This window comes from Pundamilia nyererei, unplaced genomic scaffold (assembly GCF_000239375.1).
Source record: "Pundamilia nyererei isolate P.nyererei 1_Seehausen unplaced genomic scaffold, PunNye1.0 scaffold00017, whole genome shotgun sequence".
NCBI lineage: Eukaryota > Metazoa > Chordata > Actinopteri > Cichliformes > Cichlidae > Pundamilia > Pundamilia nyererei.
The window spans coordinates 1,244,265-1,264,961 of NW_005187418.1; the positions used below are offsets into that span (position 1 = coordinate 1,244,265).

General features: G+C 41.0%; 1 protein-coding gene across 1 annotated transcript in view; it reads left to right on the forward strand.

Moving 5' to 3' along the window:
- The first annotated feature begins 490 nt into the window (after window positions 1–490).
- LOC102215416 (corticotropin-releasing factor receptor 1-like) overlaps window positions 491–20,697 on the forward strand; it is a 93,995-nt gene continuing 73,788 nt past the window's right edge. Inside the window, exons 1-4 of the mRNA XM_005725741.1 lie at window positions 491–1,215; window positions 9,769–9,856; window positions 12,390–12,449; window positions 12,812–12,937. Coding sequence (XP_005725798.1) covers window positions 1,186–1,215; window positions 9,769–9,856; window positions 12,390–12,449; window positions 12,812–12,937 — 304 coding nt within the window. The 5' untranslated portion in view covers window positions 491–1,185. The remainder of the gene's footprint in view (window positions 1,216–9,768; window positions 9,857–12,389; window positions 12,450–12,811; window positions 12,938–20,697) is intronic.

Sequence of the window (20,697 nt, forward strand, 5' to 3'; positions counted from 1 at the left end):
GACACTTTATTACCAACTTTTATATATAGTTTATGTCCAAGCCTCATATGTCCTTGGCTAATACATTAAAAACCCACCCAAGAGGAGATCTATTCAGAGTAATACTGACTAATAATAATAATAATAATAATAATAATAATAATAATAATAATCTTTTTTTTTCTTATCCTCTAACCTCTCTGGGACGCCCCACGCACACTAATGAGAATTTTAATATTAAGATTATTTGTAATTGTTTTAATTACTGGAGTCGCAAATTCATTCCCACTGAGATTTTATTTACAGTGATTTTGACGCTCATTTGTACTGAGTTGTATTTAAAAAGATCCCCGGGGATGCTTAACTTTATTGACACACTGGGAACCATCTGTCGATCTTGGCTCACAGCGAAATCTGTTGACTCTGCGCTCTGGCACTAATTCGTCTGGAAACGGGGGCACATGATAAAAGGGTTCCCTTCTCCTGGATGCTTGATAAGAGCACAGCGATGCGCGCGGAGCCTTTCACAAGCAGCTCACCCCGGGCTCGTCTGCTTTTAACTTTCTCGCAGCAGTGACGTCTAGATTGCGCGGGGGATTAAAGATTAGATTCTGGAACACGGGCAGTCATTGCATAATTAACTCCACGCAGAGGAATCGAGTTATTCCTCAGTCACACTGGATACACTCGACAAAGTGGCACAACGTGGGGGCGTTGTGGGGACGCTGTGCACCACCGCGGCGGCTCCGCGCAGGAGTCAGAAGCTGGATGGGAAGCCGGGCGGACGTTAGGCTGTAGCTCGGGGAAACCTGCCGTGAAACCATGCGTGGAAAAGGAGTTTTAGTTCGTGGGCAGCTTTAAAGGTGCGATAGTGTTTGTCTGGATTCCGGTCCTGTTCACGGAGGCAGCGATTTCACGGGAAACCGACCCTACCAGAGAGGTGACAGGCTGCTACACCCCAGCTCCGCAGCTCCTCATTAAATGATCCTGACAGTGTCTAACCTCTGACATTACCCGGACATCTACACCCGGCCTGGCCACGCGGTTGTATTTTTTTTCTGGGTACAGTTCAGTCAACACCATCAGAAAACTGCGCTGCTGGGACTTTTTCCACTCCCAGTAACAAGGATAAAATACTTCAGTGAAGTAACAAGAAGACATTTAGTTCCACACATGGAAATTATGTGAAAAATAAAAGGCCTGGAAATGCGTCGCAAATGCTTTTATCTGCTGGGGGTAAGTTCTGCGTCTTTTTGCGCCTCCGCTTCGTCTTCTCGCCTTTGGACATTTAATTAAAACGTCCTAATAACAGCTCGGGGAAATCTGTGCTGTTATCGCTGATTGCAGTTGAGCACAGTCTTGGTGTGAAGGCTTTAACACTATCCCCCCATCCAGATGTCGGGTTTGGATATTGTCTCTGTCTCAGATTGCTATTTTAAATCAATTTTCATTAAAGGGACGAGAATCCGAGTTTGTCTGAACTAAAATGTTTTAACAAGGACAATAATCTCTCTCTCTCTCTCTCTTTTATGTGTAAATATATAGTTATAGCACTTTGCGTCCTATGACTTTAACTAAGCGCTGAAGCTTTGCTGAAGCGTGCCGGTGCGTTTTTACTTGTAAACACTGAAACTTGAACCAGGACTTTGGGTTAAGGTGGCATGAGAAAAACGATCCCAATGGCACGATTCCATACCCTCTGAAACCGGAGCTCAAGCACTGGTGAAGAAAAGGGGCAAAAAGCGGATCTGGGACACATTTCTGAGATGAAACTGGGTGTTTTAATGCAGAAAGTGCACTCCTTTAATATCGAACAAGAAAAGCGAGCGCGGTGATGTTGAAATTTCTCCAGCCCCATAACGCTGAGATCTGATATCACTCATGCTGTGACCCCTTCGTAGCAAAATGGAGAGCGAGCTGAGGCAAGAATAGGGACATGTGATTTGTTGCACTCACTTGCTGATGTTGTAGATGCCCGAGGTGAATTATTTCACCCACCTCCTGCCCATTGTGCAAAGTGCTGCTGCACTAAGAATAGTCAAGAATCCCGTGAGCCCTTTTTTAAAATCCCCCTGCTTTCTATTCGCGTCCCCATTGTTGTGATTTAAGACCCCACACTCACAGCAGCTCGCGTACTGAATGTCTACTGAGGTCATAAAAGAACAAACACCGGACTGTGTGCAGCTTTAAGGTGCGTGGATTTCTGTGCTGGAAATGTGGCCATTTAACGGTGTGGAAAGTAAAAGTCATGCGTGCAACATTTTATACAGTTAAGGAGTGAAGTATTTGCGTAGTGGTGCCTTTGCACACTCACCTAAATCAGATTAATGTCTGCATTATTGCATTGTTTGCACTGAATTATAGATGGATCACATTTAGATGCAAAGCTGGGTGGCTGTAACTTCTCTTAAAATCTATTTTAATATATGTCACCACTTTTAGATACCCATCTGAGTTTGAGTAGGAAGCTGTTGGCAAGCACACCTTGAACAGGATGCCATCACAGAGCGATGTCACAAATCTACTCATGTGTTTGGACTGTGAGGAGTGTAGGGAGAACCAAAGACTGTATATAAAAGATGGGATGCATATTAAAGCTTCCGCATTAGCGTTTTGGCTAAAACTATGTATTCAGGTTTTTGGAAGCACGAGTTACCATATTTGAATAAAAGTATGGAGTGCTGATTCATCAGCTAATTCTGATGTAAACATGCTTTTAAATCAGTTAATGTTAGACATTTTCATATGGGAGTCTGTGAGGATTAGAGGAACTGCACATTTGGCACCAGTTCCACTCAGTTTTTCTCCAGAGCAGGTTGTTGGTTGGGTAGAACCTACAAGCTTTCCACAGAAAATCAGCAGCCAATCAGGAGCTTCAAACCAGGTATCCTCTTACAGTTAAGGCTCTACTGAGCCGCCCTTCAGCAGGTGTAAGTTTCACAATGACAGATCTTTACTAAATAATTCAAAGTGATGACATAATTATGATGTCTTTATAAGTAGAATGATAATAGCTATTTCACTGCTTTGTTTACTGTGTTTTGTCTCATTTGTGGATACTTACAAGTATCGAGAAATGGAGAGAGACCGAAGTTTGCGAAACACTGCATCACGTGAAATACAAACACGATCCAGAGATTTAAACGTTACGGTTATTGTAGGTACCTGTATGTGGCGACACCGTTATCACTGCGTGTTCTTCATAATAAAAACAATAGATTCCACATTATGCTGTGCCATTGTTCATATACACAAACAGTGTCTCCACCTGCTTTTATTTTGAATAGATTTTTATCATTCTCGTGCCAGAGCTGCCTCTTTCAGTCACGTTTGAGCGAACAGCAGGAACGTTTGAGCAAAGTGACATTTCGCAGGTGAACCACACCTCAAACCTGCATCTGTTTTTTCCCGCTTCAGCATTTTTCCTCATGCTGGTTAATAAATCTCAGTCGAAAGCTGGTTTACGACTCTGCAGCAGATCCATGCCGGAGGACCCTTTAAAAGTGGAGACGGTTTTCAGCTGTAAACGCAGCCAAACTGATTCTCTAAATTAAAAGGAAAAGGATTAAAAACTGAATTAGAGTAAATACTGGAGGCATTGATCCGTCACTTTGTTGGCAAGAGCAACTGTGAATCATTCTGAATAGACTGTATGCCATAGCAGTAGATTGTTTTTATGTAGATACAATCTCAAATTTAAAAAAAAAAAGGGCAAGAGGACTGTAAGCTGTAAAAAAGAAAGACTTTATTATGCTCCGTATATGCATGAAAAGAAGCATTAAATGGCACATGGGACCCAGGAAAGTCTGGGATCAGCAGCTTTGTGCCCGTCCTCAGGCATCCATCCCAAGCGTGCCCACTTGGGAAGCCTCTTCCTCCACTGTTTTTATGCAGTGTCCTCATGTGATGTGGATCATGTGATTCAAACAAGAAGTGGAGATTTGTTTGTTTTATTTTTTTTATTTTGTTTTGTTTTTTCTGTTCAGTATCTGATAGAGTAAAATAAATGCTTCTGAAACATCAGTACATCACTGGCGGTATACTCTTTCATGCATATGGTACTGAAATACTGCTTTTGGGATTTTGTCAATATGAAGCATGATTTCTAAGGTGAGACATGCACCTGTCCACAGTGAACCCTGCCTCTTGTTCTGTGGCAGCTGGACTACAGGCAGGGTAGCCACCCATTTAATAGTAAAAATACTTAAAACAAGGAGGCTTTGTCATCTTTGTCATGATATAGTATCCTCCTGATTCTGTATTAAGTTTATTACTTGTAAAGATGCATTTTATTGGCAAAAATAAAAAATAAAAAATTTAAACTGCAATTCCTCTAGTGACCACTTGAGGCGCGGTCCAAAAGTGAGTGAGTCTCCATGGAAGTTTTCCATGTGACATCATACAGACATTGCTCAGGAGTTGTCTGCCATGTTAGATGTGATATAGCCACCACTGATGGGGGAAAAGGTATATTTTTGGTTGCAAACCGGGGGCTTCTTGTTTATGATTGCTGGAGGATTGTAGTGGTTCCCTGTAGTTTGCATAGAAGATGCCAACTTGCCTGCAAAGGCGCGCTGCACACCAGTACCCAAGCTGCAAAAAGAAAACAAAAAAAGAGACAAAAGCAGCACAAACTGCAAACAGACAATGTTCAAGTTCAAAGGTCCAACTTTATTGTAAGGGAAACAGACCAGAGGTTACCAGAGGGTCTGAACCGTCTTCTGTAGCGCCCTCTGTGTGTCAAAGCTGGCATTACTTTGCATGTCTTTCTCAATAATGCCTAAGGACTACTGTTTAGTGTTCACCTTTTCCTCTTTTAGTTCCGTGTTTGTCTTTGATGTTTCTTGTGCCATACTTATTGTCACTTCCTGTTTTATTTTGGAAAGTTTTTTATGTGTTGGTCTTCCTGTCTTAGTCTTTTTTCCCCACGTTTTATGATTGCTTTCTCCACACTTGCTAGTTTCACCTTTGTCAAGTTATTCCTGTGTATTAGTCGGTAGTCCTGCTTCTTTTCTGCCCACTCTTATTGTTTCTTTTTTTTTTTTTGCTTCTTGTTTACAGTGTGCAAAAATCCACCAAGCCAATCTTTTTTTTGTTTGGGATACTCACTCCTTCATCCTGAACCTGCGTCCTTTCCCTGAACTTTGGATGAACATTTCACACCAGGTGTTTGGGACTAATGACCCAAGCCTGTCCTTTACATGAACCTCAACGATTTGACGCCGTTAAATCACACATAAAACGTGGAAAGCATGCACACATGACATACGAGGTGTGGGCCAGAAGCAGTGTGACATTTATACACAGGTGAGTGCGTACGGTAAAGGCCACTTAAGAGTGTTTCTAAACTCTTTCAAGACCAAATATAATTTTCTAGAGAAATTAACAGAAGCTAAAACGGTTCATATGCATTCATGGCAAAAGATGACTTTTTGCTGCCCTGTATTTCTAGCGAGTCATTAGAATTTCTTCTCCAGTTAAAGAAATTAATCATGAAACTGTGATGTTACAGAAAACAAAGTTAAAACTCTGAGTATTTCTTTCATTTTGATTTGAAAAAATCCTGCTGTTTACATCGTGTGTCAGTTTGTAATTAAATGGAAGGAGGTGGATGGTCGGTCTCTGCACCCTGATACCTGCCCAGGACTCACTGAGCGTGAAACAGACGCAGCAAGCGACCCAGAAAAACCTTCCGTGAAATCTGGGCCGCTCTAGCATTTTATATGATGTGACTTCATACAGTGTGAATGCTTGACGCTGCTGTGACCAGCAGGTATGAATGTGCTTTTGATACAGGAAAAAAAGTGAGGATTTTTGATGAATTTAAAGCACCCTTTCCTCCATTTTTCTCTCTGAAGACGGGTGAAATGTTTAACGTTTCAGGTGCTGTATTATTAATGGGGATGTTTTATTTACGGAGGAAATGAAGCATTGGCTTCGCAGGTAATTGTAGCCACCCTCTTGGATCCGCAGGGATCAGCCTGTATGCTCAAGGACAGCTGGGCGGAGATGTAACAGAGTTTGGGGTCACTCTGAGAGGCTGAACAAAATCAAAACTAATGATATTTTACAGCTTGTGTCTCTTCCGCCGCGTGTAGAAGGGTGCTGACAGATGCTGTGAATTCAGCAGTGAATCAGCTGTTAGATGTCACTGGTGCAGAACTATTTTTTTTCTTGTTGTGTCGCCAGCCTTCATTATTTGGATGCTTTCCAGCCGAGTCACTGGTCCAGGACGAAGGGATTTCAGTTGTGTTTGGATGAAATATTAATCCAACCACTGAATTCCACTGTGCTGGCATTTAACAAAGCCATAAATACAGGTTCTCCTGTTCTCCGTCCCGGAATAGAGCAGATGTTATCTAATGCTGTTATCAACTGTCGTCTCTTGAGACACAGAGTCTGTAGTTTTAAAGAAAAATCTGCATTATTCAGTGTTTTCACCTCCTGCATAGCTGAAAAAAGGCTGATAGTAGCGCGATCCAGTAACAGAAAGACTTTAAATTTAGCATCAAAAGTCTTTAAGAAGTCATTTCTTCGTATCAGTGAACACAAGATTAGTGGGCTGTGAGTGCAGATGATGAAATGCTCCAAATTTTGGGGGCATTTGCAGCTGTTAATTTATGCATCATCCACTCGAGGGACAGAAGGCAGTTACTGATTTTTAAAACAATACACAAATACCATAAAGGTCTTCCACACTGATATGATTTTGTTTTAAAAAGACCACCTGCTCTCATTCCTAATGCATCGAATACAGCTGCTTTCCTCCAGGCTTCTGGCTCTTGTGTCCTTGTAAGACACAATAAAATGTTCATAAAGGAACCCACGTTTAGGGTGAACTCACACGAGCTAATGATACACAAGCATGTTTGATCCCTAAAGTCCAGTTGTTTTTTCTGATTGGATCTAATGACAAGTCTTAAGGAACTTGTTACATACAATCCTGTAAAAAAGTGTTTTTCTCCTTCCTGATTTCTTAGATTGTTGCATATTTGTCACCTTATATATTTCAAATCATCACACAAATCTCAATATTAGACACAAATAACCCAATTTAATACAAACCTACCACACCTGTGTGAAAGAACAGCTGCTTCCTAAACATAATAACTGCTCGTCTCAGTTTTGGCAAGAACTCCAATCAAGCATGTGCGATAACTGGCAGTGAGACTTTCACAGCACTGTGGAGGAATTTTGGCTCCCTCCTCTTTGGAGAATTCTTTTAATTAAGCCACATTGGAGGGTTTTCCAGCATGAGCCATACCAGAGCATCTTGATCTGATTTGTAAGACTTTTGACCAGGCTACTTCACTATTTCGAGTCATTCAGAGTGCTCAAAGAGTGGATCACTGTTCTGTTACATATCGAAGTCCTGAAGCAGCAAACAGCTCCAGGCCATCACACTTCCACAACCATGTTTGACCGTTGGTATGATCTTCTTGTTAGTTTTACGCCAATGCAACAGGATTGAAAGTTCAGCTTTTGTCTCGTCAGTCCACAGAGTATTTTCCTAAAACTGTGTGAGGGCTCTCACTGTGGTTCACTGGAGTACCTTAGAAATGGCTTTGCAACCCTTTACGGTCTGACAGATATCAGTGATGTTGTTTCTCAGCTGTTTCTTTAGATCATCGTATGATGTGCCGCACTTTTGTCGGGCAGCTTCTGTTTAAGTGGTTTCTTGATTCAACAGGTCTGGCAGTAATCAGGCCTGTGTGTGGCTCGTGAAATGAAACTCAACCTCCAAAAAAAATGCAGTTAATCATACAGTGAGTGACGAATCAAGAATTATCTTTCTTTTCCTTTACACTGGACCAGCTCTGTTTGTGTAGCTTCTTTCCCTTTAAAACAGACTCGTTATGTTAAAACTGTATTTGTATTTAGTCTAAAATTTAAAATTTGAGGTAAAAACTTTTTCCCAGCTCTGTCAAGATTACTTCTTTTAACTGTTAGTAATACTTCATATTACAGAATCACCTGCTGAGAACGGCAACTTTTTTGTGCTTTTGTTGAACTTTGGCACAAAAGTTTGCACACTTTGGTTATCCTGACCGAACTGACATCACCTCGCTGCATATCGAGTTCATATTGGTAGCATCTCCACTATATAACCAGCAGCAAGCTTATTAATTTCCTTGGAGTGAAGCTAGCCGGATGCTGGTACCGCGGGTCTTTCATTCTTTGCATCCTCCTCCTCAGCACTGGAGCCATGGAGCCGCTGTGCTGAGTGTCTGTCCTTGATCAGATGTGAAGAAGAGCTCTTTGCAGCTGACAGACACTTATTATCACCCAGGCACAATTTGCATTTCACTGCAATGTCGTTTTACTTTTCATCCACAAAAGCTTTCAGAGTGATGCGAGTGCTTCTGTGACGTAAAGGCTGTCCTTTCACTGACATTAGCACGCAGCTACCTGCTGAGGAAAAGGACACAAATATACGTTTTCGCTTTTGTTTTGTTTTGTTGGACCAAAAAGACAGTGGAAGTGTGGGAAATATATTTCCACGTTTCTTATGTGAACTATGTGGTTCCAGCCAGCCTTTAAACACTGAATCATTGTTGGCTGACCGTTTGTTGTTACTTGGCCGCCTGCTTGACGTCCTCCCAAGACTTTAAAGCAACGGAAAACTTGATCATGAGAAATGTTAAAGTCATCTTTTTTTTATCAGAAAAGAAAATCTAGGATGAGTAAGAAACCCCAAAAACAAATATATCAAAAGCTCATACTCACAGTGTCTTGCTGTCATTGGAGGACTGATAAAAATAGTCTTTGTACACGGAGTGAACTTTGTGTGGATGTTTTCACTGATTATGCTGCTCTCTTGGATTTGCTTTACAGTGACTCTATTTGTGTCTTACTTCAGTCCAGGTTCATAGTTGGTCCAAACTTTTTACCAGTAATTTAATTGAATTCAGTTTTATTTACACAGTGTCAAATCACAGCAACAGTTGCCTCAAGGCACTTTATATTGTAAGGTTGACCCTACAATAATACATACAGAGAAAAACCCAACAATCATATGACCGCCTATGAGCAAGACCTTTGGCGACAGTGGGAAGGGGCATCTGCTGTGATTGGTTGGGGTAGCAACCAGCAGTATGTTTCTGCCTACATCGGGAAAAGGATGGCTAAAGGCTTGGCTCGACAGAGATGGTTAAAATCTTAAATCACATTTTAAACTTAAAATTGGGTTTAGAACTTCTCACTCCTGTTGCAAGCTAGTAAAACTAGGCTAGTCTACACTTTCTCAGGGAGGCAGACCTCCAGACCTGAGTTTGTGGGAAGGTGCAGAGCTTCATATCATGAAACTACGAAATCTGTTTCACTCGGGCCTGATCTCCACATCCACACCCGTCTTTATAAAAAGGTACTACACCAGCTGATATTACAGAGTATTATGTGGCCTTAATGGTAACAAAGTCGACTTGGATGTGGCAGAACAGGATTGCCAGATGTGTTGTGCTGTTGATGTTTGTCAGATGAGATAAGATGCCGTTAGCTCGTGCTGCTCGTTGTTGATGCTGGGAGTGGAGAGGGCATTGAGTCAAAGCCCTCCGTCTAAGTGTTGCATCCTTTGAATTTTTATGGAAGGTTCTTAACATAGCAGTCACTCCGAAGGCTATCAGAGGCAAGGCGGTCATGCCATGTCTCCCAAGTTACATCACAATTCGCCAAAGCATGCCCAATAAAATCTTCTCAATCACGAATAAAGTTGTATGTTTAATGTGTGCGTGTCAGACTGAAAGAGCAGGACGTATTTGATTGACCTCTGTGACTTTCCTCTGTTTGCAGGTGTGCGCCATCATGAGCCTCCTGCCATCAGCCTCGTTAGCAGATCTGACATGTGAAGCTCTGCTCATGCTGTCGGGGAACGTCTCGTGTAAGTTCTGGACAAACATCAGCTGGATTTTTATTACAGCAGCACGGCTACAGCAGCTGTTACAAGCTTTTAAAAGGCGCTCATTTCCCAGTACTGTCCAGCCAGTTTGTTCTAGCTGCCCCACTGTTAGTACACTTGAGATTGAATTGATTTTCAGTCTTTTCCATTTCATGGCCATAACCACTAAATGTCAAACCCTCATCCTCAGTCACAACTTCCCCCCTTGTGGATATTAGAAAACCGTTATTTTGCTACTATTCCGTTTCCTCGCAGACCTCTGCAGCACATCCAGAGGACTCACACAAGCACGCACAAATGCACAGGAATGATGTTCTTGTTATTTGCCCCAGGATACAGTCATAAAATCATTCCAGGTAGCTCTTAACAGAGTAATGATAACGCTCTGTTATCATGCTGTCACCCTGCTCAGCTGAACCGATTTCATTTGCTTCATAATTCATCAGAAATTATCTGCAAAGGAAATTCAATTATTATTTTTAATTATCTTTATTTGTTTTGGTAAATCTGTTAAGACGTTATTTAAATAAAAATGTTCATGACTCATTATCTGATGTCAACAGTCCAAAACCCAAAAATATCCAGTTTATTAAGCTATAAAATTATTAAACCAATAAAAGATCGCATTCTTAACTGGAATTATATGGGTTTCTTTTAATGGGGGCAAACCACAGAAACAGAAATAGTAATGAAAAGAATTTCTCATTAAGTCGACTCTGTTCCCTGTAGAAACAGTGTTTTTTTGTTTGTTTAAAAAAATGTGTTAACATAACATGACTACACAGTTATTTTCTGTCTTATGCTTCTGCTATTTATGAACTATGGATTTTGGCAAGCTGTCGCTCCAATCTTGGCCAATGGAGACATGTGTTACATTTTTAGTCCCAGGCCTCGAGATTCAACTCAGTGGCATGCAAAACTTGCGTCACATCCATATGTCACATGTCGCATTCATATTTAGTTAAATGCAATAACATTTAGTTTGGATATGATAATTACGTTCATGCAAATCTTTTTTTAATTGCAAGCATCGACTCTTTGGTTGCAGAAACAGGAGTTTTGCCTGTTGATTATCTAATTTTCAGTTCACGGGTGACAGACACAGGTGAAATCAAATGGGCCCAAGCAGTAAATCATATGTTAACCTGTTCAAATTTCCTATTTTCCATATGCAAAGAAAGAGAAGTAAATTCTGACACCAGCCTGAGAGGTTAATGTGTGATTTTATGTAAGTAAGCAAGAATACACTCAACTACTAAGCAGCTACACTCTATTACACTCTAATAATACTTACATCACAGCTCCACATCTGGAAAACTGGTACATTTTGTTTTTAAACTTCACCTTCCAAAGTCTTCCAAAGTCCCACTCGACCCTCTGGGCCCTGCGTTTGACATCTCTGATCGAAACAAAAGTACTGGGACATATTTCTGAACCTTTAAATTCACCTGTTTTCTGTCCCAAGGGTGCATAAAATCCCCAACAAAGCCATCTGCCTTTATTTGTGAAAGAATCTGTGAAATTACACCACGGCGTAATGGACAGAAATCTTGAAGCTGTGATCAGATGACACCCAAATCCAGTTTTAGCTTTTCTGGTCGACCCGCCGTGTTTGAGAAATGCAGAGTATGACCCAAAGAGCACCATCCACACAGTCAAGCATGGAGGTGGAAACGTTATGCTTCGGGGCTGTCATTCTGTTAAGGGTATGGAACGACTTCAACACGTCGAGGGGGCCGTGTACCGTAAAATCCTGGATGAGAACCTTCCCTCATCCAGAATCATAAAGGCCGGAAGATGGGTTTTCCAGCAAGACAATATCACCAAGGCAACAAAGGGGCAGCTAAAGAAGTCATACAGTGGCCTAGCCAAGTCATATCATGCAAATCTATTTATAACTTTTATATAATATGTGTGTTTTTTCAGGATTTCATTCAGGATTCATCATTAAAATAAAACTAACAAAAAATTAGAACTTGTTCATTCAGCCGGGGATCAGCAGGAGATTATTATTTCCCTCACTGTACGTCAGCCTGTAACCTTTAAACGGTTAAAGCTACCCTGCTTTTAAAAATGTAAAACAAAATCCTTTTATGCATTTGAACAAATGACCAGTGGCAGCTTTTATGCACTTTTCATATTTTACTTTGTTTCATTCATTTTCTTGCCACACGTGGGTGTGAAAAGTGGTTTGGAAACCTCAAATGAAAGCATTAAAATTAAGTGTCACCTTTCCCCCTGCAGAACGTCCTTATCTCCGGATCCTTCTTATCTAATTCCTCTTGAGTTATTACAGAAGTAATAGTCTGACCCTCGGGGCATGTCTGGATTCATATTTGCTGCTACCGTCCCCTTATTGCTGGAGGAAAGGTCTGTCATCAGTGTTTACCGTTGCCCTTTCGTGCTCACCCTTTGTAGCTGTTAAGCTGAATCTAATGAGATTTTCATTGCCTCTTCTAAACTGAGCAAACAATGATTGAGGTTATTGATGAAGCTGTTTCTCTCTGGGTTGCAGTGCAGTCCCTGGCCGCCACCTGGAACCAAACCCTGAGTAACGCCACAAGCCAGTGGAGCGGTGAGTTGAGACGCGTGTGAAACCGATTCCCCGCACACTTACTGCAGAGCTGAGTTGTTGTTAGATACCCCGCAAGGGAAAACAAGTTTGATCGGAACTCAGATTATAAAGGACTAACATCAAAGAGGAAAACAATGCTGGAAATAGACGTGGCGTAGTGCCACAGGAGACGACGTTCAGCTCGGCAAAGCACAGGAGTAATCATTAAATCCTGTGTACACAAACAGCTCATTCTGATACCATATTTGTTGCCAGGATCTTTGGAGCATTATCTGGATTTCATGACATCTATATGCGGTTATGAAACATGACGGGAATGCGTGCACGTCCGTGTCTGACGCTTTTCTGTCCCCGCGCTTCAGGCTCGGGAATCTACTGTGAAACCTCCATCGATGGGATCGGCACCTGCTGGCCCAGGAGCAGCGCGGGGCAGCTGGTGGCGCGACCCTGTCCTGAGATGTTTTACGGCGTCCGGTACAACACCACCAGTAAGTCAATAAGCTGTCACCTCCTGCCCGCCTGCCTGCAGAAAAAAGCAAACCCAGACACAACTGATTCAAAACATGATTTAATACGATCCCTGCACCCTGCTTCGCCCTACCCCCACACTCAACGTCCCCTTGGGCAAACCCTGTTTGCGTAATTGTTTATACAGAAATTAGCATGAGCATACAAATTAGCAAAAGACGCAGAAAAGAGAAAAAAAAAAGTGTACACAAGTGCAGATAACACACCATGAAGTGTCAAAGCTCAAAACAAAACATGACGAGGCGAGGCGAGGCGAGCACCCGCTGTGAAAAATGATGCTTTTGTATGAGGACTCAAATGATTCCAAAAAAAAGAAACGCAGAGAGAAAATCTAAAGATAAATCACCGCTGTCTGAGACGCTTAAGCCTATTAACTCTCCGGGACTCTCGACAATTGATTGTGTTGTTTCTTTTTTTTTCCATCTTGGAAAATTAATAAAACGCTAAAAAATGAAACTACAATTTACTTTGTGGCCCATTTGCATATAAACTATTGTTATAATTTAAAAGGCTTTTTGACAGTAGCAAGAGAGACAGGCGGGATTAAATAAAAAAGGAGGGGTTCAAACAATGGAAACATCGAGGAACAGGAGAAAAATTAGTCTTCATATATTTCCACAAAAAAACCGAAGCCTGGCTCCTAGAAGTGACTTTATTTATAAATCAGATAGAAGAGGTGGCTCATGTTTCTGCCAAACTATTCTTCAGCTCATCCTTAAAAAAGTTTCTTCTAAGGTCAAACTCTAAGTGCAGATAAAACACTGTTTGCCCTTAACTTATGAGTTAGGAGGTTGTTTATCTTGTGGCCCTTTGGGAGCTGTCAGTCAAACTCGTGCCACTCAGAGGAATGGAGCCCTCGCAGCATTCCTAATGTATCTTCAAAGATTTTTTTCAGCAATTTAAGGGTACAGAGCCCTTATTTAAACAGTGAAGCCTCAAAAATGTGAAGCTAGGCTTCAGCAACAATCAGAGACTAAGATCGTGAAACCGTTTAGTTATTTTCCCTGCAGGATCATTTTTTTCCCAGATAGTGTGAGAATACTTGCTATTATCTTCTTAAAACTCAATGCTGCATGTTTAAAATTGCTAATTTTCTGCTACAAAAAACCACAGACCACAAGTATATTCAGCTTTCTGTCATAAATGACAAAGAAAAATGTGTACGTGTGCTGCATTTGTACTTGTTTTGAAGTTGTGACTTGCTTTCTCAGAAACCCTTTCGCCACTAACTTCAGCCATAATCACTTGTTTTTAACACTTTATTGGATATTTTATCACCACAGTGAAGGCATTTCTAGTGCAAACAAGGTCACAGTGTTTTCAGCTTGACCAAAGACCCTTTAGCATTCACACATATTGAAAGCTTGCAAAGCATTTTGCAGTGAAAATAGTCTGCAGCACGTAGTGATTTGACATGTGTGTTCCCTTGTGTTGTGTGCCCAGGACCATTAGTCTTACATCCTGAAGGGTTTTATAGTTTGAATCATGAGGCTTTGTGCTTTTTGTGCTTTTTTTTGCTATTCAAAGTATGACAGCAGGACCTGCACCGTTGGATACCCACCCAAATAATAACGCAGGTGCCACTGAAGTTTCCCAATTTCTTGAATCAATGAGGAAATTTTGCTTCTGCGCGATGTGAAAAATCCTAAAATTGACGTAAATGCTCATGCTTCGGTCTCTTAAACAACAGCAGTGCTACCAATAACACTTCTGCGCTATAGACCAGGCGTGGCAGGGCATTGGTAAAAATCCATGTCTGCTTACTGGAGCCATCTAATATCACCTGGAGGCAGACTCAAAAATATGTGGAACAGCTAGTAATGCGGGCCACTCCTGTTCTTGTTTGTGTGGCTGTTGGCACAGACTGTATGTAAAAGACAATAGGAAACCTCTGGAGCTTAAAAATGAAGCCAAAAAGAACCACAGTTCCATTAATGACCACTTGAGGAAGGCTCCAACAGCGAGTAAGCGTGTCAAAATGTCCAACTTTACTTTATGATGGTGATGGTCCTCATAACAACTCTGAAAAAGTTGCTTTTTTATAAACGTATCCACCTGCATACTAGAGTTGATTGGTAGGTTTCCTGATGCCTCGGACTCTGCACGGTCTCATCTACTACTTCAAGTCATTAAACTGGCACTCTCCACAGTCTGAGTGCTGTTTGTGTGTTTTGGAGCTAATACAGTGGCTCACTGGGTGGTACAGATCACGCAAAAAGTTCTAGAAGGTGGCGACTTCTCTGGTTGGAAAAACGAAACATGGTTATGTAGACGTCTACGGACAACGTCCCCTGGCACCATCGCACTGTGAACTCTGTCTGTAACTAGTGTCAAGTTTTATTAAATTTAACACGAATTTAACTTTTGAAAGATTCAATTCAGAGCAGATTTTTCTGTGCTTGAATAGCTGCCTTTTCTCGATGTCTAGTCTTTGTTGAATAGCTCCAAGATGTAAGTTTGAATGTAACCTGGATAAACAAGATGAATCAAAGCATTCTTTATCTAGAGAAGAGAAAGAAAGGCAAGAAATAATATACCACTAGCTCTTAAGTGCATTTCTCATCCTGATGTACTAACTGAGCGTGACATTGACCTGAGCATAGTTTCAAACAATAATAAGCATTTTTATAGCACCATTCAAAGGAAAAGTTGCAAAGTGCTTCATGGGACAAACAGTGATATAAAGTTTTAAAACAGGTAAAGGTGAAACAACATTAGGTCAGTAATGAGGTCGTGAGCTTAGTTTCAGACGGTGTTTTCTACTCTCGGCTCTGTATGACGTCGAAGAGAGTGGATATCCCTAATATGGTCATCTCAGGCATACGGCTCCACCTACTGTTCAAACCTTTCTGTTTATGGGCTTCAGCCAATCAGAAGAAACTTGTCTTAAAGGGGGTGGAGCTAGAACAGCTTGTTTCATACAGAGGAGTAGCACCAAGGCCCCATTTAAGAAAGAAAAAAGATTTTGTGAAACGTAACTCATGCAAGGCTACTTGAGTCCATGAATAAAATATGGAGTTTGAATTGAATTCAACATAATGAAAATTTATACCTTCAGAAGCACTATATTTTTTATGATAAAATAAAGTACACAATTTAAGGGAAGTTATAAAGAATTAAACAAGTTTTATAATTAAACGGATCTATATTTATTTAATGTTGCACTTAAAGACTGTATAAGAGCATGTCTCATAAATATTAACTATGATTTACTGGGTGCAACAATAGGCATCCCTGCAATTATCCTCAAGTGGATCAGCAGCCTGTGATGTGTGCCGGGACACTGCGGCACTGTGAAGGTAATGCAGACCTTCAGAGACATACAGTAAACACAAATAGCTAAATTTATGAGATGAAAGCCTGCGTGTTTCTGTGTGTTTCTGTGTGTTTCTGTGTGTTTCTTTGGTAATTTAAAGTCTAAACCTCCCACAGGATCCAGACGATCCATTTGAGAGAGCAAGAGAGCCACGCTGCATTTCAGGCGAGGCCCACTGGTAATTTGACACTGCGAGGTTCATTTCACCTTCAGGATTATCATAATCTCCATTGAAGTGTAGCCTAAAAGCCTAAAAAAGACCGGCCATCAGCTGACTATGCCAGCAAAGGTCAACAGTGGAGGAAGCGTTTGTGGATGAAGCTGAAAGCTGTTCGGGATGCAGGATGATGACACAATGCTGATTTTAAGTTTCATTAAATTCTCTGCGATGATATGAGCAGAACAGACGACAGATAAAGCCGGCGTGCTATAATTTGAGGTGTATTTTTAGCATGAATGCATTATTAATCAGTATTGATTGCTGATTTTCACAGCGGAGGTCAGCAGAGATACTCGAGCTGTTTGCTGTCCTTTCGTTATGCACAATGGGTTGTTGATTTGAGAGATAAATGCTCCCTGCGACCTTAAAGACTCCTGTCAGGCGTCAGTTAAGGACGTTCTAATTCTCAATTTTCATTCAGGCTCGTACAGTCACCACTTTGAGCTGACGCTGGCAGGTCGCTGGGATGCTGTAACGCTGAGGCCAGGGCTAAAAACTTTCCTTCACTGTAACTTTATTCAGAAAACACAAATTTAAAATGTGATGGAGCTCAGTTATCAAAGAGCATACACGTTACTTATTTTATTCTTGAGTAGCTTTGCATGAATAGTTATTTTTTACTCCTCATTTTATCTACTATAAGCTTTTTTAATACCTCAGATTTAATCTGATTGGCTGACCCTTAAGCGTTTGAACAGCAGGTGCCTGGTGCTCTATAGTTTTATGTCATACAGAGCCAAAAGTAGAAAAAACTGGCTGAAACTGAGCATATGGGGCAGCCCGAGCTTTCAGCTCACAGGGTTAATTCTGCATCCAGTCTTGTAAAAGTATAAATATGATGGAAAATAAGGAAAAGCATAATAGGTGGTTGTGTTATAAGGAGCAATGTACTATCCAAAACACAATGTTTTCCTGAACTGATAAAAGTAGTTTTTAGTACCCAAAAGCAAATAGTAAATTAAACACAGCATCGACTCTCTCTAGCAGTGGTCTTATCTGCAGAGGGACAGTAACTGTTGCCCCAGGACGAGAACACTGGACAAGCCTTTGTTTTTGCACTTGATGGACTCATCGTGAAAACCGTGGAAATCCATTTATAATACCAGCGTCACTAACAAGCACAAACACATTTACACATTTGCTGTTGAAGAGAACTGCTTTGAATATGATAAAAATCTCTGTAATTACAGAGAAGATGAAGATGGTTTGAAACCACCAGTCAGAAATATACATGTTAGGTTAGTTTGGGATTCTAAATTGGCTGTAGGTGTAAAGGTGCCGAATAGTTTCTTTATGTATTTGACGTGCACCTGTCCAGGGTGTACTCCACCTCTCACAGTCATCTGGCTCTAGCTCCACGGTTACCGTGATTTGGATAAGCGGCGAGCACACAGAACAGCAAATGGTCAGTAACTGCCTGATAAACGCTTGTCACTGAGAAAACCAATTTTACCCAGCAACAGGAAGCAACCTTCTACATCCACTCGCCTACAAAACAAGACATACAAAGAGGTATATGAGGTTGCACTGAAAGGCTCCTAGCAGGTGCTCTGGCAGCTAGCACACTGCAACTTGTCTGCAAACACTTGCAGACTTCTCACTAAGCAGCAGTGAAACTGTGAAACCAGAAACATTTGCAATCACTGTGAAAATCACACATTTTGAAACGCAGTGGTTTCAGCAGCGAGGCACAGCTTATACATCAACTTTAGCCATTTCTGATTTGCATTGCAATTTTTTTTTAAATTTCACTGGAGCTCATTGGCTAGTTAGCCAGCATTTTTATCTCCCATGGAAACCACAGGAAACTGCAGCAATACAATGACAGCAAGCAACTTCTCACAACTACTCACCAACCATTCAAGTACACAAGTCTCCTTATAGGTGTCCAGGCAGTGAGACAGTCTGTCTGAAATGGATGGATAACTTATCATTTGTCATCTATTGTCAGGATTTCCAGCTTCTAGACACAGCCAACTCTCATAGCAAAACTTGAAATAATAAAAGAAATTATCTTTTCGTTTGGACACAAATGTAGTCCAGGATGTTCAGGATGGACCTGATGTATCCTAACTCTGACCAAATCATTTATTTCATGGCAAGTAGATTATCATTAATTTAATTATTAATGTATAAAATAATACGAATGAAGTATAAAAATCTTTTACGTGTGAGATGCAAATCCACATCTCTATGATTTCCTCCCTCGCCAACGTCCCCCCAACCAGATGTGGACTTTTTTTCACCATTTAAAAGTGGAAAATAGAAATTGCACACACAGACACGAATCAGGACACATGAGACGAGACAAGTGAAAAATTGTGTTAAACGACAAAAACGTAAGGGTGGGAAATTTGCATTCACAAGCCAGATCCATGTCCCAAATAATGAATGAGTGGACTGGAGGTTGTGGCTGCTGTACGTTTTACTGAGAGGAGTGAATTTTGCCATGATATAAAATGCTCTCTGTTTCTGGCCACGAGTGTTGCTCCTCTCCTAGATATAAAGGTCAGATCTTTTCATTTGCCTGTAAGCAAACACTGACTGAGCCGTGATGGCACCAGTTAGCTTCATCTTCCTGGAGGTCTTAGTAGATTTCGGGAAGATGTGCGTTTTGATGTGGCCGAGAGCTCATTTAATGATCACTGTTGCCCCAAATCTTTTCACTTTTTCCAGCCATCATGAAATCATTCCAGCTGAAGATAGACAAGCGAGATCAGGATTATCCCAGAGCGATCCTTGGAGAATTACAAATCCCGCGCTCATGCATATATCACGGGTTTAGTGTCTAATGATAATTTCAGCACATTCCAGGGAGTAAATTAAGCGCCTTCTTTTAACCACGAGCACATGTAAGATGTTATGAATGGGACTTGGATTTCTTACAGGAGCTTTTACAGCCGAGAGAACGAGGTGTTTTGTGGAGGCGTCGGGAAAGCGTTGCCTGATATTTACGAGCACTCGGCGTGGCCGTGAATCAAAATAGTATCCGAAGAATGTGGAGATGCAGGCTAAACGGCCTGTTACAAATTTGTTCCACTAGATTTCGTAGTTAGATTTACTGCCACCCCGATCTCTATCAGTTCTTCTGTTTCTGTGTGCTGCTGTTTAACACGCTGTCCCGAGCTTCAGCCTCTCGTTGTATCAGAGGACACGACTGGGGATTATGCCTGACAGGAAAATGTCTCAGGGTTTGTAACTGTGACAAAGTTTAAGAGATATCAGATCTAAAAAGATCAGCTTGCACCATCTGTGGTTGATAAGGTCCAGTGCAGCTACGGAGCCTCTGCTTAAGCTGCAGCGTGTACAGCTGTTTATTCAGGCTTGAGACTGAATCCACGCTCTGCCTGGGTTACAGCGAAAGAGACACAAGTTTGTAGGTTTTTCATTGTTAGTCTTGTTTTCTGTGCTTTACAAAAAGAAAAGGATAAAGAAAGAAAAGTAGCAAAGGGTACAAATGTGCTTAGTTTGAGCAGAATGGAGCCAAACTGTCGTCTTTATTTTTCAAACTAAGCATGTGACTCGCAGCAAACCTAAACTCAATCTATGCACACGTAATATAAGGATCTCTGTGGTTTATTAAATTCACATTTACTGATATATAAATAACTCTTAAGCTCAGTTACAGTGAGTTTTTTATACCCCGTTGTTTTGTATATTGTCAGTGAGAGCAGATATCACTAATATTATCATATCAGGCGCATAGGCGCAATCGTAGAAGCCCCACCCACCTGCGTGTCAGCCAATCAGAATAACATTTGCTTAGAGATAAAAAAAAAGAGTTTATTTCACACTGAAGAAGAGTTAGGCGGCTCCAACATGGTCCAGTGTGATTTAAATAAGGATTACTTTGAACTGTGAATCATGCAAAGCTGCTCTAGCAGAGTCCAAGTATGAAAGCACAGACTGGCACCTTAAAAAGGTTTCCACCATCTGAAACTTGACGCTTTGTGGTTTCAGATGATCTGTAATCAGGGTTAATGCTACTTAAAAGATGGCAGCAGATTTTTAAAAAATGTTTTTAAATGTTTGGCAGATGTTGTTAAAATTTACAGGGTATTTTAGTACATAAATGAAAATAATTAACTACCCAGTTGGTCAAAATGTGACTGAAATCATGCACAAGCCCACTTTGCACTCTTTGTTTTTGATCATTTTTCTAAAAGATTGTTATTTTATTTTTA